Source organism: Anoplopoma fimbria, chromosome 22, assembly GCF_027596085.1.
Source record: "Anoplopoma fimbria isolate UVic2021 breed Golden Eagle Sablefish chromosome 22, Afim_UVic_2022, whole genome shotgun sequence".
In the NCBI taxonomy this organism is placed as follows: domain Eukaryota; kingdom Metazoa; phylum Chordata; class Actinopteri; order Perciformes; family Anoplopomatidae; genus Anoplopoma; species Anoplopoma fimbria.
The window spans coordinates 6,069,173-6,095,154 of NC_072470.1; the positions used below are offsets into that span (position 1 = coordinate 6,069,173).

General features: G+C 40.3%; 1 protein-coding gene across 1 annotated transcript; it reads right to left on the reverse strand.

Annotated features, from left to right (window-relative positions):
• Positions 1–238: 238 nt before the first annotated feature.
• On the reverse strand, positions 239–24,730 carry creb3l1 (cAMP responsive element binding protein 3-like 1). The gene is made up of 13 exons (XM_054623577.1): positions 24,620–24,730; positions 15,866–16,001; positions 14,852–14,938; positions 8,120–8,274; positions 7,937–8,018; positions 7,293–7,507; positions 6,675–6,821; positions 6,353–6,411; positions 4,599–4,667; positions 2,510–2,612; positions 2,184–2,346; positions 1,385–1,550; positions 239–1,283 (listed from the first exon to the last, which is right to left on the reverse strand). Exons 1-13 carry the CDS (start codon positions 24,728–24,730, stop codon positions 1,247–1,249), a joined length of 1,530 nt encoding a protein of 509 aa, XP_054479552.1. The 3' UTR covers positions 239–1,246.
• Positions 24,731–25,982: the final 1,252 nt, after the last annotated feature.

Below are 25,982 nucleotides of genomic sequence, written 5' to 3' on the forward strand. Positions count from 1 at the left end.
TTTATGTCATGTTTCCCGACCTCTGTCAGTACCCCTGTAACGGACCCTTGATATGAAGATATGGGCCCCCCCCCCCCAAAATGATGCTGAATTTAGAGGTGAAAACTTTAACTTCAGAGATGAATTTAAAAAGTGGAAAAATAAAACATTCTTTATGGATTGTCTTTGTCTTGACTGCAAAGACATTACACAACAGTTTGGTAAGCAGTTTGTTAAGCAGTTTGAAATATTCCCCCCAGATAAATCCTGAACATTGATCCAGTTTAGGATTACTTATAAGAAACACTATGTTATCTAGTTAGAGTTACTTTTCCAGGTTTATAGCTGCGTGTGTGGGCTTTAAGTTTAAGGCCAAGTTGGTCATATTTGACGAAAGTAAGTGGAAGGCACTTTTAAAATGGCACAGCTCCCTTTTAGAAGGATGTGTTCATTTTCATGATTAAGTTTTGTAACATGTTAGAAGCAACACAAGTGTCATTAATGATGTTACTCTCTAGTTCTAGCTTCTTTGATGTGAGGATTAATTGATTAATCACAAAAATAACCGAACTAATCGTTAGTTGCAGCCCTTTGTTGATTGGTTAAAACTTAAAGCACGGACCTGATGTAGTGCATCTAGAGCGCCTTGGAAGTAAAATACATACAATACATCAAATACAGGTCCGTCAAGTATCCATATACATGTATTTATAATCATGAGTTGATTCATGAGGTGCAAAGGTGTATCATTTCTCTCATCTTTAAGACCATATTTCCCATAAATCTCGATGTTGCTTCAGGTCTGTCATGACAAGACAAAATAATACCCTTTTCACATGATCACAGCTTAAGTGGCTCAAATCATCCTTCTTTTTGGCAATGGTCCAACTAGTTTGTGGTGATATTTTAGTTAAAATGCTACAAATTGCATCTATAAGTTTTTAATAAGGCCCTATGTTTTTAATGTATCTCGAAAATATTCTTCATGATTGTTTTAAGTGATGTTTTAATGCATAAAAGTAGACATTTCAATAAAATGGTCCCTTTAAAATCAAGTATATTCAGGTGTAGCAGAGTCTGTTTAAGTGAAGCACCGCGTGTCGTGCAGGCAGAATACCGGCTCTGGAGGATGGGAGGAAGTCTTTTCACGTGTCTCACTAGAAGGGGTTGATGGTGGACTGAGATTCTGGTCCAGTTTGATTGTGGAATCTGGAGGTTTTGGGCTTTTTTAAGGGGGTCAGAGGTTAGACGTCATGGTCGGGCTGTGTCAGAAAAACTCAGAGACTCCTTCTGGTTTTGTTTCCCTGAAAAGAGAAGAGAGGCACTCTGTTAATATTGAGACAATAAAAGTTCTTTGACACCAAAATGATCATATATATATATATATATATAAATGTATTTCTACCTCCGGTCTGACTCGGGCTCAGTTGTCTGGTTGATGCTCTGAGCCTCAGCTGTGTATCGGCTTGTCTGGATTTGGCTGTCCGACTGTAGCCGCCCCTCTTCTGATGTCACTACGCTCTCCTCCAATGGAGCCTCTTCGTTATAGAAGAGCAGGCTGCGGGAACGGACTGCAACACACAAACACACACTTAATTCATTCTCATGTCATTTTTAGATTGTAATAAACTTGGAAGCCTCTAGAGGCCACTAGCTGGGCAGAATATCAGCTCCTTATGGGTAGAGAGGCAGACTTTCACTTTACCACTAAAAGAACGTTTTCTGGCAGAAAGGAGTAGTACTTAACATGAGGACAACCTAACCTCTGATTACAAAAGGGGTTTCCCAGGGGTAAGTGGTTAAAGGAAGTGAATTTATAGGGAAGTGGAATGCAGCGAGGAGTGAAAGTTGATACTCGTGTCCTTGTTAAGACTAAACTTTTGGGATCTTTATCCATCTTCCTACTTTATGTGCTTTTATTTTGGAGTCAAACTTTTTGCCGTTAAATAGTACAAATATACAAAAACACAGCGTTGTACTTTAAGATCAAGTTTCTTTTATAAAATGTGGTCTTTCATATGTTATTGCGCTTGTCATCTATCTACAAGTACACAAGTTCATTCTCATTCTCTTAGTGTTGTTGAAAGGCACTGTGGGTAATGTTTAACACTGTTAAATAAAGGAATGTTCATGGTTGCATTTAAAAAATTGAAATGAATTTCTCAAATAGTGTTGAATAATAGGTGACATATTTGTGGACCTACCCTGACTGGTGGTGTAGAGGTCCGCTGACGGCAGAGGAGGAGAGGAGGAAGGATGGGAGGAAGAGGAGGATGAGGACAAAGAGGAGGTGTGAGTGAGGAAGGAGAGGGGGGAGAGGCAGGGAGAGAAGGAGCCCAACACCAGGACAAAACACACGGCCACCATCTGCACACAGAGGAGGAGAAAAGCACGCGTTAATGAACAATCAGGAACATAAAAAAAACCCAGAGTTTACTTAATTTATGGCATTCTCTTGAACGTATCATTTGATTCTACACACGTCAGAGGTTTATAATTCACTTTAATCACAAATAACAACAACATTTACCATGAGGCATGTCCCTGTTTGAGTTGAGGCTATTTTACAAGAGCGGGGCACCACCTTTCCTGAAACCAATGATTGAAGCTTCTGGAGCTGCTGAAGGAGAGACCTAAAGAGATGGAAACAGGGATAAATTAAAGAGAAGGTTAATTACGTCACAGGAGGGGGAAAAAAAATTCAAGGAAGAATGGCTCAGGGATTTTTCTTTCCCTGAATTGAGCCTCGCCTCGAGGAAGTAACCTTATATTTCCCTAATGGTACTTTATCTCTTTGTTTACTTAAATATCAACGTCATCCGCTTGATTTACTGTCGCTGTGTCAATAAGCCATAGTGCGTAAAGAGAACAGTGGAGTTGGGACAGACTAAACCAGTGAAACCAGTAGAATAAAGTGTATCAGTGGGATCTGGAGAGCAGGGTTCTGATGGTATGAGCTGTCAGTGGCTGTGAGGACCCACTCCCACCACTAAGTGGAGACAGAGAGCCAGAAACAGCAGTGATCCAGCCCTCAATGGTTTTATACCTTAGACACTAAACCAGACAATAAACTGGTCGGTCAGATATTCAGGTGGTCAGCTGGTTCATCTGATGTTTAAAATCTCCATGTTGATGTGTGTCACATTCACCAGACTGTAGCGTCACACTGTGAGTTGCCAGCTGTAATTAACTTCTATGTGATGATTCTGACCAGAGTCACCCACTCAGGACCTTTGATGTAAAAACCACAGAGATTAACCATGGAACTTATAGCTGCTTTAAATAAACACCGCATCCGAAGGTCATGCAGGTTGACTCAGGGATGAGCATGTGTGTAAATATTGAGCACAGTAATGGAAAAATTCGAATTAATTCATTAAATGAGTGTTGTTTTTTTCCACTAGTGTTTCTGTTAAGCTAGGCACAATTGAAATTATTATCAATGTGACTTTGGCAAAGAAAGTCCATGTTTGAATGTCTGGTCATGCATCATTTAAGACTTTTTAATATATATTTAATACGACATGGAGGTTTATTTTTGCACGACAAAAGAAAACAGTAGCGCTAAGTGGACATGCAGTTTTGCCTGGAGAACAAAACGACCGCTAATAACTGCATTTGGTGCATTTTTAGGCACGAGTTGCTTAAATTTAGCTCATTCGTTTTCACATATTCTGGACTTTATGTGAGAGTGAGCGAGCTGACTCATGTTCCCCCAGTTTGTGCCAACTCATTGTTCCTCTGTGTGGTGGTTTAACATATTCATCAGTGTGTGTGTGTGTGTGTGTGTGTGTGTGTGTGTGTGTGTGTGTGTGTGTGAGAGAGAGAGTGTGTGTGTGCGGATGGAAAGGGAGGGGGTTGCCTTCCATGATGAAAGCTACTGTTAACTTTCAGCTTTAATGACAGGCTCAGGGGCCGCCACAGACAGACAGACATAGAGACAGACACCCCCCCCCCACCCCCCCACTAAACCTTCACCACCACACCCACCCACCCATCTACCCACCCACTCCTGGATAATAGCAGATTGGTTTCATATTGTTATAATAACAGAGGAGCTGGGTGAGTCTACACTTTGCTCATGGAGCAGACAAATTTTGTGTTTAGACTCCTACAATTCTCTCTGAGTAACACGCTTATATGAACTCTAGAAGTTGTTGTTTTTTTTGTTTGTTTTTTACATCTAACACATCAAAACTAGAATGTATAAACTACAGATGAGAGTTTGGCCTTTGAAGACTACATGACTTACGGCTCAGTCATACTGTTTGCAGTTATCGTGATCATTATTTCTGCAAGAAAGATCAGAGGAAAATGAGCCCCGCTACAACACGGATCATTCAACTCTCAGCTAATCAACTGCATCCGTTGTAAACGTGTTGCTATTTTCAGTGATGATAATCCAAACATCATTAGAAGAATGTTGGGTTTGTGTTGTGAGTGTTGGAGCCAGCTCAAATCAGCTTCAGTCTGTTCGGAGACACACCGGCAAGACAACACTAATGTTAGCCGATGTGTGTGTGTGTGTGTGTGTGTGTGTGTGTGTGTGTGTGTGTGTGTGTGTGTGTGTGTGTGTGTGTGTGTGTGTGTGTGTGTGTGTGTGTGTGTGTGAGCCTCACCTGTTGGCGGTCTCCAGGTTTTCTACTTTTATCCACAGGTCGCTGTTTTCTGACGTGTAGCTGTCCACCCTGATACACAAACACAGATGGACACAGATTCTTTTTAACATTTTTCCTCATTGCAGGCCCACAGCTCTTCACAAAACAATTATTTACTAATCTTTTAAATACGGTCACTCATCAAAGCTGAATAACCAAACGTAAAGTTCCTAAATCATCTATTTACTCCATAAATGTGGTGCTATCCTTTTTTTATTGCACAGTATCTTAACAAAGAAACAAATTGACACATTTTAAATTCATTTTGACAGCTGAACTCCTCTATGGATCATAGTTTGCACATAGATGGATTTGCAGGATGTTCTCTCCCTCCTGCTGGTCCTATATCTAATATCAACTAAACATCTTCTTAATCTTGTACCCATAATCCTCCTGATCTCCCCCCTATATGTTTGGTCTGAAGACGGCTCATTCATGGACATTCCTTTCAGCAAGTCGTCCTGCTGCTTTCTCCCTGCAGAGATCCTCTAATAATCCTGTCCTTGTGTCCAAAAAGGACACATGGACACAAAGAGAGACACGCCTCTTTCTTCTCTGTTGTGAAGGTGGTGATTCAGTCAGAAGAACTCAGTGCTCCCCCTTCTTTAAGGGGATTAATAGGACATTTTGTCACCACCTGTATGAATGTCTTTGGTTTCTTTCTGCTCGGAAATAAGCGAGCACACATTTTCACCTCTCTTTCACTCTCCCTGTCCCATGTGTTCAGCAGGTTACTGGAGTCCTGCCACAGCAAGAAATGGTCCGAATAACAAATGATGGAAGTTCTCTTTGAGAGGCGAAATACATCCTTAGTAAGTATTATGTGTTCATCTGGACATTTATTCCACACCCCACATGGAGCGGTGAGTTTCCTGGCATTTGGTGATACATCCAGTTTCATCTCCTGCAGAGATTCTGTGTCTGTTACCACACTCAGCTCTAAAAACAAAACCTCTACATACAGAAACAGACTCTTTAATAAACTTCTACTGCTAGGTTCACTTCAGTTTAACACAAATCTGTCTTTTCTTTCCTCAGTAAATTGAGTTTTTCATATTTAGTTTCAGTGCCAGTGATCTGTGGTTAGATTCAGCTCAGGGGGAAACCTTGTTGGCCAACATGGCTGCTCTCTGGACCAAATGCAACACTCTTAAATATACAGTTAGACAGCTCGGAGAAGTGAAAGAAAAAATGTATTCCTTTGTTGCAGAGACATATCTATGTAAGCACCTAGTTGCAGTGACATGCTACTGGTTGAGATAACTCAATAATTCAGCAGCACAACACATTTTCAATGATTTAGTTCTGATTCAATGACAAGCTGCATTTCAAAGAAATCCTGCTTCACTGAAAAACACTGAAGATTAACGATGCGTACAAAACAAGTATTTTGTAAGGAAATATCCATTTGGTCTTTTCATAGGATTTATTTATATAAGACAAATGTAGAATAACATCTTTATCCTTCAAGATTCTGTCACTAAATCTGCGGTTGTAGAATCTGTTCCATAAATTCAAGAATTTTAACTATTCTTAGTAGTCGTGGCCACAGAAATACGGTAGTATAGTAGCATAAAAAAAACTATTTGAGGGGACTTTAATGAGAAAAAAAGGGTTTGGAAATGGCTAAAAGTCAGCCAGACATAAAGGTAAACCAATAAGGAGTGGAAAAGGAATGGAAACATGGGGAAACAAAGATGCTTTCCAAGGCTTACTTTTTCTCCAGACATTCCACGTACTCTTTCTTCTTCCTCCGACTCTCCTGAGCTGAGATCTGGGTAGAAAAAGAGAAAAATATAAGCAAGATGCAAAGCCTGAGAAGTTTGTAAAATGATTTCTACTCTACAAACTTTTCTTAGTGCTACACACCCAATTAAGTGTGCTCAGACGGAGGGGATTTGCAGACTTGATAAATGCTTTGTAAGTCATTTTTTTGATTGATCTCTTATCTGAGCTTAGTGATGCCAGAAAAAGCGGAGTTTTTTTTAGTAAATCAGATGTTCCAAACACAAACAAAATGAAAGTTGAGGCGTTTACCTTGTTTTTAATCTTCCGTCGGACCCTCTTCAGTGCCTTTTCCTCGCTCTTAGTGAGAGGAAGTTTGTTAGGTACCGGGTAGCCCTCGGCAACCAGTGTCCTCTTCTCTTCTTCTGTCAGCAAGAGGGGTCCTGAACCCTGCAGCTTCTGCACGATAAAACAAAGCACTAAAACCATCAACGATTTATGTTTAAAAAAAAAAAATAGCCTGCAGGCAACTGAGTCATCAGCTATTTTATGTTAACAATACTGAGCCACAGAGCTACTTCTTGCTCTAATTTTATTTCAGATGTGTCATTACCAATCAAACATTTTTGCTGATATTGAACATTTGGTCATAAGGCATATGTTTTGGCATTCAAACAAATGGGATTCATGTGAGAACATCTGCTGAATCAGTCAGGAAAAAGCCAGACACTGGTCTGATTAGATTTCATTTAATGGGCACCATGTTGTCAGCAGACTATCAGACTGATTTAACCTCATGATGACAGCCGGTTCACAAACAAAAACACCGCCCACTATGAATTATTTGCACTTAGTTTGTCCAACAGTTTGTTCTGTCGAATCCGTGCAGGAAAATAAGGAATAAAAGAGGAGTGGTGCTTTTTTACTCACATGTGGCGCAGTCAGGAGAGGTGAGGAGGAGATGGCTGTGGAAGAGGAGGAGGAGGAGGAAGAAGAGGAGGAGGAGGAGGCTCGACCTCCTGGCCTCTGTTGTGGTTGAGGGGAAGACGGTGGCAGAGGGAGGTGAGGGGAGGACGGAGGGAGTGAGCCGTCACTGTCGCCGTGGTTACTGCTGGGAGGGGTGGGCGGGAGCTGGAGGGCATCGTCTGAAAGAGGAGAGGAGGGAGGGGAATGAGTGCTTCTACTTTCAACCTCCCTTTTCTTTGACCACTGAAAGAACTTGCTACACGTCTGTTAATTGATCCAAATGTATTGATTCATGCTGAAATCTCAAACATTGTATAGATGAAGAGATACAGGCACAAAGGCAGGAAGCTGGACCTTCAGAAAGGCTGTTTCTGTCCTCATGCATGATAATTCAAGATCAGGGGAATAAAAAAAAAAACCAGAACTTACTTTTATAAGGGCCGAAGTGATTTTATTTGCAACAACTATATCATTTTTGTTGGAAAAGGGAGCTGTTTGGCTGATTTTGTCTCCTTTATAAAATATTGCTTTGTGGGGATGGGATACATTTGTGTCACTTCCTGACTGGAGCTGTGATACCACTATAACATGTGTGTGTGTCTGCGTACCGCTGGGCAGGCTGAGGAACTGTCCAATCTCTCTGGGTTCATCTTTGATGGCGACCGGCTTCACGCTGTCTTGACTGACCTCCTGCAGAAACACACAAACAACAAAATTGCAGATGAACAAACCAGTCAACAACAACAACAACGACATCACTGGTAGCGTCGCTTTGCCGGATGGATGCTAACCGTGCATTTCCATGGGGACCCTCTGTGTGGCGGCGCAGGGCTTAATATGAGAGGCGGGCCTTCGTGAGGCTGAGGATCTAACCTTTGACCCACATCCGGCTCCTCCTGTTTCACCAAGATGGCTGAAAGGTCCTGACTGAAGCTCCATTCGAATTCTGAGGGAAAAAACAAAATGCCACCAAATTATCAAACAGCCTAGAAAGCGTCTTGCCCTTTTCAAAAAGCAGAATGAACTTACATTTTCAGAGCAACTTAAAAAAAAAGTGAACCCGACTATATTTCCCTTCAGGGAGGTCTTCCGATAGGAAGTAACTGGCAGCTTATAAATCACATTTTCAAGGAGCTTCCCCAAAACATTCGAGCGCTTCCTGACAGAACTGGTTATTACAGACTGCTGGACGACGTCGCTCTGGCAACTGTGGTGCATAATTTGTCTCCAGTGAGTGAGTTTTATACCCTGAAATAAAAGATGGGCTGAACCTACAACTCGACTTCGGTATCACTCCTGAGAAAAGCCTTTAAACACTGAAGAAAATATGCATAATCAAGTGACCCAACAACGAGGACGGAGTGCAATTTCAAAGGAGGTTCCCAAAAACACAAAGAGGATATATATAAGAGCATCTCATGGGTAGTTCACTGTTTAGTCTAGTGTGAGCTGCAAAAAGTATTTTAAAGACATAACTGCCACAGGGAAAACTAGTCACAAGCACTCTTTGTATATTTGGTGTCCTGGTGGGCTGCGGTCATCTCATCCAGCACCAGCCAAATGACCTCCAACAAACCAAAGCTCACTGGGACTAGTGGTGCAAACATCATCACAATTCATCAGCTACAACGGGAAGAGTCACTAAAAACCTAAAACTCTTTAACTTTTAAAAAGAAAATCACTTAAACCCCATCAAATCATATCATTTTAAGGGGAAATATCTGGGACAAACTTGATTTAATTGTCCCAAATAAACAATATATTTACACATCACCGTCCTGCCGACTTTTCCAAAAGGTTTAAAGGAGCTTTCTGCCAATTTAACTCAGCCTGTGTCTAATGAAAGATGAAATTGAGTTGTTTCTTTATGGAAGACAAAAAAATAAGAATTATTGGGCATTTTTGTCCACACAAAAAAAATGTATAATAATGATGGGTCTAGTTGAATGTTGTATGTATGCTTTCAATTAAGGTGCTTTCAAAGGTGAGCTGATTATGCTCCAAAGTAACCTCATTAGGGAAAAGTCCACCAAACAGTCTATATGAAAGTTTTCTAACTACCTTTTATTAGGAAAAAAAATCCTTATTATTTGGAGGCAAATAGTAACGAAAAAAAGTAGCTGCAGGTAAAAAAGGAGGAGTGTGAGTCAGCATTTTTAAATTTTAAAATGAGACCTGAGCACCAGGACAGAGTAGACACTTTGATGTTTGCCACAACACACACACACACACACAACCAAAAAGCTCCCATGGTGTATGGAAAGAGGGCAGTAGCTGTTTAACAAGTGCTGCTGCTGTGTGTGTCTGTGTGTGTCTGTGTGTGTGTGTGTGTGTGCGCTGTGAGTGGACGTCATTTTAATCACCTCCTGGTTTCCTAGCAACATGTCTGCTGGTAAAAATGCTATGAAGTTTACAAGCTGAGCGTGCTGTGGGGAAGCAGAGGGGGATGGAGGTGCTTTATCCTGTCATCACCACAGCGGGGATCAGCACAGAGAGAGTTCATGTTAAAAACACATCCTCTCTGTCCAACACAAACCGAGAGTCATTGAACTTCACTGCAATATTCTCATTAGCCCATAATAGAAGTTACTATTGGTGTTGTTTGTTTCAGCTCATTTCCTGGATCAACACATGTGTGTATGGTGGTTTGTTTGGTCTATAAAATGTCAGGTGACGTCTCCAAATGTCTTGTTTAGTCCGATCAACAGTCCACAACTCAAATATATACAGCTTTAAATCAGAGAAAAGCAGCAAATCCTCATATTTGAGAAGCTTCGATTAAGGAAAGTTTAGCATTTTATCAATAGCAAGGAAGTTCAGTAAATTGATGGACAGAAAATGACTCTCTGTCCATCAACTTACTGAACTATTCTTCAACTGACTCCAAAACTAACCATATTTAAACTACAGTGATGGAAAACCGTATGTAGCATTTTTAAATGTGCTTTAGGGACATATATCACAGTATGGAAAACGCAGCTGCAGCTGATAAAATAATAATGCGTAAGTAACGTGAGACACGTCATTATTATTATCAAATATTGTCATGGCAACCTACGGTAGCTACCCAGTTGTAAAGATATCTTGATCTGGACCATGATATTGCTCATCAGTACCAGATCTGTTATTGTCTGCGGTGCAAATCTTTCCGTAGATCTCCAATATTTCATTTGCCATTGATCGTGGTGATTCTTATATCTTTCAGGAAAATTGCTGATCATATATCAATATATGATTTGGAGTAAAATGTGATTTTAGTTTCGGGGTGGATCCACCGTTTACCTATTTCCCCCAACATGGTCTCTGTAAGTGAGACCCTCAGAGGCTTCTCCTAACGAGGCCGGTCCTGCTGCCAGTCTGGGCCTCGTTAAGCCTGCTGCCCCTTGTTAAGCCAGGGCTTGATTGGAAGCCCTGGACCAGCAGTTTTTAATGAATACCAGAAGCTGCTGGCCAATGCATAGGAAGGTTGTTGCATTTGTGTATGCAGGGATTAAAAAAGGATTCATTTCGGTTTATTTGTCTGCGTTCTTTTACAGTTGTTCATGGTTGTGGACCGTTTTTCTTTCTGTCTTTTTCTGCGTCATATTACCATGGTAACGCTTCATAAATACTATGAGGTGTACACATTAAAGAATCATTTCCGTGTCCTTGTATGGGCTGTAGCTGTAGCAGAGCCTTGGTTTGCAAATTGACTTGATTCAAGCTAATTGATACAAGCCAGGTTCAAACATAACTGCAGGAAAAAGGACACTTTCTCGATAATGTAGGGACAAGGAAGTGAAGTGAGAAACAGGCCAGATACCCAACAAATCTAATATATATTTCAGCTCGACATGAAGGCACCAAAGTTGTTTCATCAATCCCTAGAAGTATAATTATATTTTTGTATTTTTGTCCTGTGTTAAGTAAATGTAAAAGATGCTGTGGTTGAAAGTAATAAAGTAAAACCTGATCCTCTCCTCTTACTACTTTATGGGATCTCTCTGGACGCTGTTAATAAAAGACAGTCTGCCTATGAGGCCAGTAAACCCAGGTAAGAAACCCTATCATGGAGTAAAGCATAACGACCAAAGGCTCCTGGTAGTCACAGGGGGTTAACGCAGGAGAGGTGGCGACTGTGTTTGATCACAGTGGGACAGCAGGAGTATTAAAACAATAGATGGAGCAGCGCAGTAGGAGCTGCAGTAAAAAAAGAAAAACACGCAGCTCCTCCTTGACTGAACCGAGAGCGACGAGAACTAGGACCACAGGCTGAGAGGGAAAGACAGGGAACTAGACGGAAAAAAGGGAAGGCAAAGGAAAGTTAGAAAACACAACACAAAGTAACACATTCAATGGCTGATGATTGTCCACTCTATTGTGAAATGCGTATTGCTTCACAAAGGAAATGTTATTCTTCTGTAATACAAACACTAATGTGGGTTATACTTAATAGACAAAACTTGTGCAATGTCTCTTATCTGGCAGTTTCTGTAAAAACTTGTACGGGCTTTGAGCCATGCAATTAAACCTCTTGTCTACTAAGAAGCGACGACATAAACAAATGTCTCGTACAGCATTTAACAGCATTACTAATCAGGTGACCTCCCGTTCTGGAAGGTGAAGCCACTGCGGCCTTACAGTTGAATTCATACTAATGGCCATCAGGGGGCCACATGTTGCAAAAAGAAGTCTGGTTGTAAAGAAGTCTAAGAGAAGATTTTGGTCGCCTATAAATGGTCTTATTCAGAGTTTGATTGTACTTAGCTCCTCCCTCTTGTGTTGCATCTTGTTCTAAAGAAATCAAGATGGCAACGACCAAAAACCAAGATGGCGACGGCTTCAAAATCAAGTCCACAAACCAATGGGTGACGCCACGGTGTCTACATCTACTTCTATCATACAGTCTATGTACTCGGACTAATATTAAAAACGCCCTTATTGACGTACCATTTTATAATTGGTTTCTATGTTATTGTCTGAGAGAACAAACTCCACAAATTCCTCCATCCAGACCACACTGGCTCTCTGAAAGGTCAACTTCTTCGGACATCCCCAGGCTGCTCATTAACAAGACTAACAAGCAGCTGCTGCTAAGGTGTTGCTCTGACTGGATGCTGGGAAGGCCGGTAAATGATAAAAGTGCAGCGTGCACAAGGCTCATCTGCCTGGGTTTTATACTTCTACTTCTTCTGAGGCCTGCATGATGCTTCACCATAGATAAGGGTTGAATACCAGGAAATGAGATCTCAGTATTTATGGGCATTTTCTGCTTGTGCGTTAGCACGTTTTGTACATTCACTGAAACAAAGTTATCCAACCTTACTAGTGGTGTGAGGCAACAATTGTAGCTAAATACTTCCAATACTTCTAAGTTGTCATTGAAATGTCATCATGAAAACGATACCGACTGGATCAACCCCTCAGATGCAGCTGACTTGTCCAAAAGCGTCTCTTGCCAAAATGTCAGCCAACAGTCCAGCTGTTTCATAAGAAAAATGTGATCAAAGCAGTAAGTGCTAAATCTAAAACATTAAAACTATGCAGTTCAAAAAGTGGAGTTCTACATCCTCAAATCAGAGAGCAGAGAGACATTCAGCAGGTGGAGCATTAAGAAATTAAAAATGAGAATAAACCCAATTATTTTATTCATTATCATGTTTTCCTTGTTGTATAATTTATGGTGAGGGATCTCTGGAAAAGAGTGATGTCTCCCAAGCTAGTGATGCTAATTCAATCACAGGAAAATCCAACCCTACTGGAGACCTTATGATGCTTAAAACCTCTATATATACCAGCAAAGTAGATTAACAACTGTACACTGTATGTCTGTTTTGTATCAGCAAGAGTCAGTATATTTACAACTTCTATTTCAAACTTTGAAATTTAAATCACCCTGCTCAAATGTGATATAAAATCAAAACCAACATGTTAGTGCATAAATATATACATATTCATATATATAAATGCAATGATCTATTCGTGAAGTCGATGCCCCAACGTAAAGACATAACATTGGTAGAAAGAAAGTATCCCAAAGGTTTTTATCCAGGCTTTGTGGAGCAGATGCAGGTTGTGAAACGCAGTTTGGATTAAGTTCAATATCAAATAGGCTGGAATAGATTTAAATGCATACGATATGCGTGTGTGTCCTCCACATGTGAGCTCGAGACAACAGTTATGCAGCTACACGTGGACGCAATGAAACGAGGAAATATTTTTATATACATATTACATATTACATACTACCTTGAAATCAGAGCTGTCTAAATGTTTTGTTTTATGAGGTCATGTATTATGTTGATGGTTAGTGCTTTAATACGTAATTTTAGATTTTATTAACGTCCTGTTTGCTTTGGCATTGGTGTAACTTTACATTCTAATGAAAGCAGATAGTTTCGGTTTATATTCTAATTCGATTTATTTAGTCTGCCGTAATTGTATTCTCTCTAAAGAGCAAAATATGAGCTATATTAATATTCTAGCGTTGTTTTTAGATGTGAGATATACTTTTTTTTTTGGCATTTTGGAAAATCCAGGTAATCTGATATCCGTACCAATAAAGCGTATTTAATTGTATTAAGGGAGAAAGAGAAGGAGAGAGAGGGAGAGATAGAAAACAGAAGTAAGCGAGTGACAGAGACATAGACAGGAGGAACAGAGAGAGAGAGATAACCTGACAGAAGAGAGAGAGAGAGAGAGAGAGAGAGAGAGAAAACAGAAGTAAGCAAGTGAGAGAGAGATAGACAGGAGGAACAGAGAGAGAGAGAGAGAGATAACCTGACAGAAGAGCGAGAGAGAGAGAGAGAAAACAGAAGTAAGCAAGTGAGAGCGAGATAGACAGGAGGAACAGAGAGAGAGAGAGAGAGAGTGAGAGAGAGATAACCTGACAGAAGAGAGAGAGAGAGTTTCCGCTGGCTTCGGCTAAAGCTGCAGACTCAAAACCATATGCTTGTCATAGCGTTGTGTGAGTCCATGTGTGTGTGTGTCTGTGTGTGTGTGCGTGTGTGTGTGTGTGTGTTAGGTGGGCAGGGCTTAGCTGGAGGAAATCTGCTCAGACTGGGATCCTGCCTCTCAGACAGCAGGATCCCCGGGACAAACGGAGATCAGACAGCATGCAGACAGTGGGGGAGAGACAGGTAGAGACACAGACAGGTGGAGATAATGAGGAAGATGAGTCAGAAAGAAAAAAAACATAAAACATGCAGTATTCTTATATTGCTCCGCAGGAGACACTTGTTGCTACAAGCACCTCTTTCATTAAATATAATAGATACGGATTAAGCCAATCATCAAACATATTACATGACAGACAGTCGTTTCAGCCAATCAGAGTGTATACTTTTTGACAGGCAGGGTCAAACTGCATGTTAAGCATGACATCATACAGAGACTGAGCCAACCAGATAACCAGAAAGGGGGGGGGCAAGATGATAAGGAACCAGACTAAACATCTGCAGCAGAGTTTTGGGTCGGCTGTGCTTTTTTTTAATCCATGTAGCTTAAACTAAGATAAGATTGTTTTAAAGAATAGGCGGACCTACCAGACTCATGGTCCATATGGATTGACAGGGCTGGGCTCTGGGGGGCGGAGTCTTCGCTTAAAGAGTAGCTGTGCTCTGCTTGAATATCTGTGAGGTTCAAAAGCCCTTTTTCAGACATGGAGAAACGTAAAATTGACACAGACACAGGTGTCTGTTATGTAAATGTTCCTTACCGCTTTATTCACACATGCTAGAAAATGTAACTGATTATCTCCTAAGAATCATGTTATTTTTATCCTTTTCGCCAATCAATTTGTTAAAGACACTGATTTGTTGTAGTGCTGCAGGCTGATTGGTCTGACAGGCTGAAGAACCTACAGTACAATAACCCTGATGAGGGAAACCAAAGCATATTTGCACAGCTTGAGTGCCTATTAGTAGCTCAGCCAGCTGCAGCCTGAACCAACACCTTGGTGCCATCACAGACCCACCACCTGCTAGGTGATGCTGTTTCCGTCTGGTTAAGAAGCAGGAGTTTTGGAAATCACAGACTTTGGCAACAGAAAACTGTCTCTCATTTGGTGGAATTTATCTCCTATCTGGAAAACTGAGCCACAGTTTTAGCTTTTTGAATCCAACCAACTAATGGAGCTGTTTTTTGTTTTTTCTACTCAGACTTTGGCTACTGAGTGGAACAACTGGCTGCTGCACAGCTGGAGGTTATTCAGGGGAAACAAGGTCATCCAAATGTGACTATTAGCTACATATAGAGAAACTTTTGTATTTTTTGGGGCCTAATAGCACAGTGGTTTGTGGATTAGAAAGGGCACCACCCAACCAACATTTACCTGCTGTGAGATTTTTATCGTTACACTGGCAATATCTGGGAACTCTGGAAAAATGTTATTGGAAGTAGCGACCACTGTGATCCAAGCCCTGGTGCAATTGTCTCGGACATTTTGTACAATTCTTACAGTGTGTTCTATCATTTGATTAATACCATGTGGAGCTGTGAGGAAAGTGTAATGTATATTCTTTTTAATGATGACTTTTCATAATAAAAGAGGAGCTGACCTGGGCTGCTCTCCTCGATATCCATGTGTAAAGGTGAAGGTCTGTCTGCCAGAAGGGGCCGCTCTAATAGATGGTCTTCAAAAAAACTGCTGAATAATTCACTGCTGAAGTCGTCCATCTGGTCACCTGAGAAAGGCTGGAAAACGTGGAGAAAAACAGAAATGTTTGTCAGTAAGATAACGTTTTTCCAAGGGACAGTGATTTTAAACTTATAATTGTTTTTCCCTTGTGGGAAAGACAATTCTCCTACTTGTTAAATAAAATAAATAATCTGTTTATAAAACTCATTGGATCACACATGGCTGACAACTGTGTTTTTTATTTATGAAAAGCTCACATTTTGATACATGATACAGTTTGCAATTGTGGTTATAATAATCTATCAATTTCAATCAAAAGCTAAAGTTTCTGCAAGACAACTGCCTTTATTTATTTGTCAGACCTTTCTGTAAAGTCCAATGTCTTATCACACCAACTGAACCAAATATTCAGTTAACAATAATATGAAACAATGTAAACAGCTAATCTTAACACTGGAGAGGCTGGAACAAGAAGAAAAAAAAAGGCATTTTTGCTTGAAAAAAATGACTCAATATACTTGGATACAATTGTTTTCTCTCAATCAACTCCTTCTCTCTTTCGATTTTTATTATAGACTATCTGTCCGAGTCAGAAAACCAGACAACCCTGACTGTGTTGATGGCATGACGAGTCAGTCAATGTGAAAACAGCATTGATAGATTCATCCTCAGACTGGATGAGATGAGTCACTGAGCTGAGAGATGATGTTCTGGGAGCCTGGGACAGCATGGTGCTCTGATTTCACTGGTTTTAACACACATACAAACACACACACAGACACAATATGAGTCACCATGGTCTTGAGCAAACATGCATGAAAAAAAGCACACACACCCACACAGATGGGTTTGAACCAATTGAATACACAAGTAAACTCTGCTTGGAAGCTTCTCAGACAGACACAGTGGCAGCAATAGCTTGATTTAATGAACAGCAACTACGAAAATAGACATGTTGTATTCCTGTATTTTAACTCAACAACTTTTTAACTCAAGTGTCACAGCGGATTAAATCAGTCCAGTAGCAGCAATAAAGACACGACAGATAATAAATATAGAGCTGAATTCAATATTTATTTATGAACAAAGTCGGAATTCAAGTTTTTTTGCAAGCTTCCTACCAAGCACCTTTAACAAAACATCACAATGTTTAGTTTTGACTCTTTCAGGCCAAGAAGGCAAAAGGTTTTAACAAAACTATTACAAGCTTCAATGCTGCTTTTATTGTCCTTCACTGCAGTTGAAACGAGTAGAAGTGAGGACGAGGAAGAGAGGAGAAGGGATGAGAGAGAGTAAACAGGCCAAGTCGAACAGCTTGGTGCTGTACGTATGAGTCATGGGAATCACTGTGGATGTGTGTAAACTCTGCAATGTACTTTCAATAGTAGTCAAACAAGCAACATTCACACCTTCACACATTCACGCGTTATCTCAGTGTGTGTGTGTCTATGTGTGTGTGTGTTTAGGAGGTCAAGTGTGTCTGTGGTGAAACTCTGGGACACATGCAGCTGTGTAATGAGAATCATGTGTAGTAAGCAGATACATACACACACACACACAGATGGTAGACGTACGGATGGTGGGTAAAATAACAGAAGCACATGGTCACATAAAGATCTGCTGATGTTGTTGAAACTCAACTGTGAGCGGTGTTGAGTTTTGTAAAATACCAACAGTGGGCTGGGAGGAAGGTTCAAAAGGAAATTCTCTAACTGGATATTTTTAAATTGTTGTTGCAGGAAACAAACGAAATAAAGATGACTCGTGTTCCATCTCGGTCCGAGCTGGAAGAAGTTAATGCTAATGCAAACCAAAATATTTCCAACTGCTGCTGTTTTCTGTTAGAAGCATTCAACTGGCTGAACTCATTGAGCTTTTATTTTGAAGCGGTCACCGCACGAGCGTTTGTCACAGACGTTTGCGCTGACAGCGAGTCAAGGAGCCATTCCAATATTTGTATTAGAACAAAATCTCAAGGCTCAACGGAGCTCACCGCGGGATGATAGTGACTGACAGGCCGCTGCTCAACAAGGAGTGTTCGTACGCTCAGTCATCCTGCAGCCACTTGCTCGGTCACAGACAACTGAAATACTTCACTCATTCATAAATAAACAACCACACAAAAAGAAAAAGTATTACGGGCAGAGAAGCCTTGTTCTCCTGCTGCATGCTTTTCTGGCTATTCTGACCCCACAATCTTCTGTGCAGTGGGTGTACGAGACAAAGGGGTCAAAGTTCAAGGTGCAATGTTATGATGGAGTAGTATGTCCCATTTGAATGCATACTGCATGCAACAGTACGAACTTTAACTTTAACTCTGCTTTATTAAGGGAATATAGACCCTTTTCAAACTGGGATCACTCACTAGCATTTTAGCTCCAGAAGAATAGAAAGCATTTATGTTGCTCTCTACTAGCAGTGCTGACATTTTATTGTGTAGTTCCTTCAGCATTTACTCCACCGGTCACAGTCCAGTAGTGACCGTGTATTGGTATCCGTTCGTTCACCTCCAACACACCTGGAGCCTGCGATACAGCTCTCACGTCCGGCCTGCACAGCCCTGTTTGAGGCTAATCTTGTTCTTATCCATCACCTGGCATGATGATCATGTGACCACGGCAGATGTTTTTCTTACGCCCGACATGTTCAACTATTCTGGCTGATAAGATCTCCTCCTCCTCCTCCCTCCTCCTCCTCCTCCTCCTCCTCCTCCTCCTCCTCTCAGGCATGTACAGACTGTTTCATTGATTTCATTTCATTCTCCCTCGCTCTCCTGTTTCAGTTTTAATAAAGATGTCAATTATAAAGGCACCTGGAGAATCAAGTATACACAAATGATCAAAGAAACAGATTGACAGATTGATATCTAATATTTTTGTTGGCATTTTTATGTTGTTTTTAGAGCCTCTGACTGGAGAGCGATGACAAGAAAATAAGGGGAGAGAAAAAATGGAAATAACCCATCAGCTACAGGGGGGCCCGTCAGAGATTGATTTAGTACATAAAAACGATTAAAAATAGCAAAATATTATGAGAAAAATCACAAACGATAAAAGGAATGAAACAGAATTGCATGCATTCACAACATCAGACTGTTGCTGTGACAGTCGCAGCGTTAGTTTATCAGGCAGACTGAGAGTATCAGCCTAATCGTGCATGCAGATAATACCATATTATTTTCTCCCAACAATGAATTGATGGGAGAAAAGGTCAACATTCGGCGCTGCTGCTAGCTAGCATGCATCACAACCTGATATTCATCAGCGGCAAATGTTATAGCTCATTTGACTTTCTAATATTTGACTTTCTTGTAACTGTTTCATTGCAAACCATGCTTGAAATATGGACACACACACACACACAGACACACACACACACACACACACACACACACACACACACAGACAGCATAAGCTGTTATTGTTGTTTTAAGGACAGGAAGCTTCATGAGTCCAGAGTGGCTCAGTGATAGACGTCTGGAGAAGGAACAGCTGCAGTCAGTGTGAACAGAGGAACTGAGGTCCGGACCTTTCATTACCTGAACCCCTCTCTGCTGGGACATAATCACATTAGGGAGGAAAACACTGTTAAAAAGCAGTCGACAGTTTTTAAAGCTTATTTCAGTGTCGGTGTGTCATTAGACGGGGAAGGGGCTGCGATGCAAACCACGCAGAGAAAGAGCTGGGAAAGACAAGACGCAGAGGAGTAATTACAAAAAGGAGAGAGCGACTCTCTTCTGCCTGTAATTAACGCTGTTGCCGCAACATTTCTCTCTCTCCTCTCCTTTCATTTGGATGCCTTACTGGTTCAGGTGAAAAAGGCTGAAAAATCACAAATGTTGGTCCTGCATGTAGGAGAATATTTACTTTCCCTGAAACAGATATGAGGGGAAGCACGGGGATGAACTGGACTAGAGAGTTAAGGCCAAAAGATTTGATGTAATTATGGCATGAAAACTGCAGTGGAAACCGTCGTAAACTCAGCAGAACCTCATATAAAAGCCAAAAAGGGAAATACACTGTAGGAGCTCTTTTCTTTTTCATGTAGTCTCAAATTCAGACTTCACGCGCCAACTGCAGCGCCTCTGGTTCCGTTTATTCCAGTTGTTATAATATATCGTTTCTAATTTTTGGCATCATGAAGCTTTTTGTTTGGCTGCTATTTATAAAAAATCTGCCATAAACAAACTTGTCATGAAATACTGTTAGTGTACTAGCAGGTACTATGACTACACCCTGAAACATCTAATGCCAGGCAGCAAGAAATGCTCCGTCACATTTGACTTCCTCTCTGCATGAATCCACTTTCCCACAGTTTTGCTGCATCACTACTGTCTTAACCGCAAGTTTTGCAAGGTTGACTTAAAAGCAGATGTTAGCCTATGTGTAGCTGTACCTTAATTTCACACTCTTGTCATCAATCAGTCAGTGCAGACCTGAACTCACTCCATCACAGTCAGGTGCTTCCTAAAAGATTACCATACATACAATCATACAGGAATGTTACAAGAAATTGTCAGAGAAGAACTGCAACGATTGACCCGTAATTAAGTGTCAAATATTTTGATTATCGCTTATGTTTTAAGCAAAATGTCACAACTTTGCTGGTTCTAGCTCATCAAAAGTGAGGATTTGATGCTTTTTTTGTCCAATATGATGGTAAATTAAAAGTCTTTGGGTTCAGCTCTGTTAGTCGGACAGCGGAAAAATGATTAAACGCATTCTTTCCAATTTTTTTTACATGTTAGAAAAGAAGAAATTAAATGTAACCCTACATTTAATCATCTGAAATGTTACAGCATGCATTGGAAAGGGATCAAAGGTAATGTTATGTATTCAGGATTTAGGCAATACAAAAACATTGGTGCAATCTGTTAACTGAATCCATTGGCAGACTTTTTACCTGCTTTTATATAAGACGTTAAAAGTCAATAAAAGACTAGATGGCTGGTGGAGACGGAGACTTTTCGCAGTGTACAATGAAAAAGTCAGAGACCTGAAGACATCATGTCATTATCCTCTAACACTGGCTGTCACATGTAAGAAAATGGCAATGTCCTTTACTGTATTTGGCTTCATGTGGTGGCGTGTGGCTGCAGCGGGTTGGCTGAGTTTGGCTTCACTTAAACTGAGAGAGGGGTGAGCCGAGGTTACCGCGTGTGTGTGTGTGTGTGTGTGTGTGTGTGTGTGTGTGTGTGTGTGTGTGTGTGTGTGTGTGTGTGTGTGTGTGTGTGTGTGTGTGAGAAGATTTAAGTGAACTCAACTATAGTTCATCTCAGTATAAGAGTAGAAGAGTATTTTTTTCCTTCACACACACACACACACACACACACACACACACACACACACACACACACACACACACACACACACACACACACACACACACACACACACACACACACACACACACACACACACACACACACACACACACACTGCTGCATGCCTGCTCACATTCCATCTGGAAGCTCGGCGGCCAATCGGCAACGAGCATGCAAATGAGAGGGGCGTGTCCCTTTAAAGCTGGAGTACAGGGTCTGAATGGAGAGTAGAATAGAATAAAATAGAATAGAAAGGAGGGAATAGAATATAAAAATGTAGAGAAAGAAAACAAGTAGAGGACAGAAAGTCCAAAGATGTTTGGTTTTTTTAAATAGAAAAGAATCAAATAGATTAGTCTGACCTCACTTTGTACATTTGTGTGTAAATGTATGTTTGTCCACTGATCCAAAACTCTACAATGTGCAATTGGCCTTCAGATGATATCCACAGTAACTCTGCATAGCAGGCGGTTAATGAAAGGTCAATGCAGTGTGTTGCATTCGCCCTCTGCTTTTGTCCAGCATGACTCCACAGTCAAAACATCCCAGTTCAATTAATTGATTAAAGCATCATGGGAATAATCTTTAGCTGCAGCCCCACTCGTTTCTCCTCCAGGAGGAAGGAGAGCTGCACACAGAGCTCTTCTGACTCGTTAGGAGTCTCCATACGCGGTTAATGAGGTTATCCATGCGTGATCGTTGATACTGTGATAAAATGGTTCAGTGAACATGATGCACAATTCTAACTGTAGCCAAGTGATAGTAAAGTATAATAGGATTTTTTTATGCACACAAAAATTCAAATAAAACTCAAGGTTTGGGGGATTTTCTCGCTATGAGAAAAATACAGGGATGCCATGATAAATATATTCTTTTTTTTAATCGGTTGGAGAGGTGCCAGGATAATTTAGCAAGGCTTTTCCCCCTCTTTATCTTTAAATATATGATATTTTGGCTTATGTTTGGAGCTTCTGATGGCTGGATTGACACCATAAGTAAATAATGATGTTTACCAGAATATCTTCAAAATTCAAGTGATAAATCAATGAAACTACGCTTTTGCTTTAATGCTCGATTACATTCTGCTCTTTCTGAAATATTAATAATAATGTGCAGGCAGTGGTCCCACTGATAATGCTTGTTAATTCACTTACCCTACACTCTTCTCCAAACAAAAAAGATGCTATAATCAATATGATATATTAAAAATGGATGAAATGACGTAATATGAAAGAGTCATTCATCGGATGAATCAACAGAAACTCTGCAGCTTCTCTCTCAGCTCTTTGGAGCTTTGTAGCATCTTTCTGCTCCTTGTTTTGGTTTTACGCCTCACAAAGTTACTCTTTTGGTTCAGTCTCACCGCACTTTTTACAGTCACTTCTAGATGAAGAAGGACGTCTCTGAAGATGTGAATCATCATCATCACCTCTCAATACAACACAACTGCAGATTATAGATCAGGGAGAGATTCAAATATGTATAAGCATGGCATTTTGCAGCACACAGCAGTGGTACAGCCCAGACTAGTGGCTTCACAGCACGGTGGACTACTTTATTTAGAACAGGAGCGGGGGGGGGGGGGGTTCAAACCACGAGCAGACTGCTGGGCTGACTCACTGACTAGAATAGTCAGTCTGCTTAAAAAAACTGTGCCGTTTAAAAAATAAAATAAAAAAAGAGTAGAGGGAGTAAAACAGTGTGGAAAAAGAGACAGCTAACGATAGAACAGAAACAAAGTACTTCCTGCTGATATTGTGATATTTATCATTAAAGCATGCACCGGTGAAGCGGCTCTCGGCCTGTTTCCACGAATTAAGAGTGCAGAGCTCGGTCAAGCGTGGCGTGCTCAGAGGGCACGGCAGTATACTTTTGGCTTTTTGTGGCCGGAGGTGCACCGCACACATGCAGAGCACTTGGAAACGGGGTGGGATGAGGACGAAGACATTGCATACATTAGGGAGTTGGTGCCAACGCTCTTGCTACAATAAGATTAAACTACATTTATATGCAACAGTACAATCTCTATGCAAATCAAACCTACCTAGTGGCTCAGGTGCCTCAGGAGGTGATGCATGCAGCGGTTGCCCCCGGGAACCTGTTGTTTTTTTGGATGTGGATATGGAGAGAGCATCGGTGGCAACAGGTGGTTTTAAAGGGAGCTCACGGATTCAGAGAGGAGATGTGTGTGCAGATGTTTTTAACGCAACACTGATTATCTTGCAGCAGTATCAATCTGGTTGGACAAGATTTAATTAAAGTCTCTACAGTAGCTATGGCACGCATGGTCGCAATTTGAAATTTGCATAACTGTCTCGGATACACTTTATCAGAGTAATCTGAGTTTAGTTAATTTGGAGATATCGAGTTAACTAAACGTTAGACATATTATGCCGGTCACAAGTTCCCAGAGGCCATGAAGGCATCTTTAAATGTCTGTTTTGTCGGACCAACAGTCAGAAAAACACAAAAATATTCAGTTTGCAATCATAGAAGATGAAGAAAACCAGGAAATCTGCTCATTTTAAAAGAGTGGAACAAGTAAAACGTAGCTGTTATGAAAATATTATACTTAAAATAAGACTTTAATTCTAATAAATGCTGCATTAAGTCAAACACTGGATGAGTTAATTGAGAACTAATGAAGACCAATATAGCCAATGAATTTACTACAGTCTCTCTATCTCACACACACACACACACACACACACACACACACACACACACACACACACACACACAGCTGTGCACAAGACAGATTCTGTTCAGGGCATGTCCAGTCACACATATCATCCCCCCCCACACACACACACACACATACACACACCCACACACACACACACACACACACACACACACACACACACACACACCATAATAATAGTCAGGTCTGCTGCTGAGGTACAACACCTGCCCTCTGAGCACACACACACACACACACACACACACACACACACACACACACACACACACACACACACACAAGTTAACCAGTAACTCGCCAGCCTGTGTCGGTTTTCCCAGTCGCACATACTGGTCTGTATAATTACAGTAAACACACACACACACACACACACACACACACACACACACACACACACGCACGCACACACACACACAGCAGGGGGTACGAGCCCCGGATGTCAGTCAGGATCTTAATAACTGCACCGCCCTCCTGAGGTCCGGCTCCGGGCGGAACAGGCAGCAGAGGTGCGTTTGATTTAAGCAGGCAATTTAATTAAACAGTGACAGCTGAAGAAGAAGAAGAAGAAGAAGAAACAACAGCAACACTGGGTAGTTTATAGGCAAATGAAGACTGTGGAGTTAAATGTTAAATTAGCATTAACTCACCACATTAGTGAGGAAATCTCCATCGCTGAGTTCCTCCAGGTCCAACAGGTTGGACCCGCCGACCGGGTAGAGTTTCTCCGCTGTCAGACTGTCTAAGATAGAGTCCATCATGACTGTGTGTGTGTGTGTGTGTGTGTATGTATATATATATATATCTATTCAACTCATTCAAATGAAGCGGGTCTGTGTGCTCGCTTTACACCACCTGTGTGAGTGCACGCTGCTCTGCTTTTTCTTTTTCTTTTTCTTTTTTTTTTAGTGACAAACTTGCAAAATGTCGAAATTGAACATCCTTCTGCCGTCTGCGGCGGAGACGCTGCTATCCATCCAGCTGTGCGCTTTGCGGCTGCAGCCTCTCAGTGAGTCCCAGTGAGTCCCAGTGAGTGCGCTGCCTCTCCCACACCACCATGAATATTCAGCGAAGCCACGCCCACCGAGCCCAGTGAGCCCAGTGGCGTCAAATCCCGGACACGCCCACAACACCCCAAAAAAATAATTTTTTTTTTTTTATGTCAAACACATATCTTTGCAACATTGAATGTAGAATTAGTTGTAAAAAATTAGTCAATATAAATAAGTTAAAAATTGAGGTCAGTCAAAAGTTTGGACACGTGGAAAGTGTGTCCAAACTTTTCACTGGTACTGTATAAAAGAAGACATACATTTATATATTTATAAAAGAAGACATACATTTATATATATATATATATAAATAAGACATACATTTATATATATATAAAAGAAGACATACATTTATATATATATAAAAGAAGACATACATTTATATATATATATATTTATATATATAAAATAAGATTTATACATTTATATATATATAAAAGAAGACATACATTTATATATATATATAAAAGAAGACATACATTTATATATATATATATATATATATATATATATAGACATACATTTATATATATATAAAAGAAGACATACATTTATAAAAAAGAAGACATACATTTATATATATATAAAATAAACATTTATAATATATAAAAGAAGACATACATTTATATATATATATAAAAAAGATATACATTTATATATTTATAAATAGAAGACATACATTTATATATATATAAAAAAGAAGACATACATTTATATATATATAAAAGAAGACATATATTTATATATATATATATATATAAAATAAGACATACATTTATATATATAAAAAGAAGACATGCATTTATATAAAAAATAAGACATACATTTATATATATATAAAAAGAAGACATGCATTTATATATATATAAAAAGAAGACATACATTTATATATATATATATAAAAGAAGACATACATTTATATATTTATAAAAGAAGATTATACATTAATATATATATATAT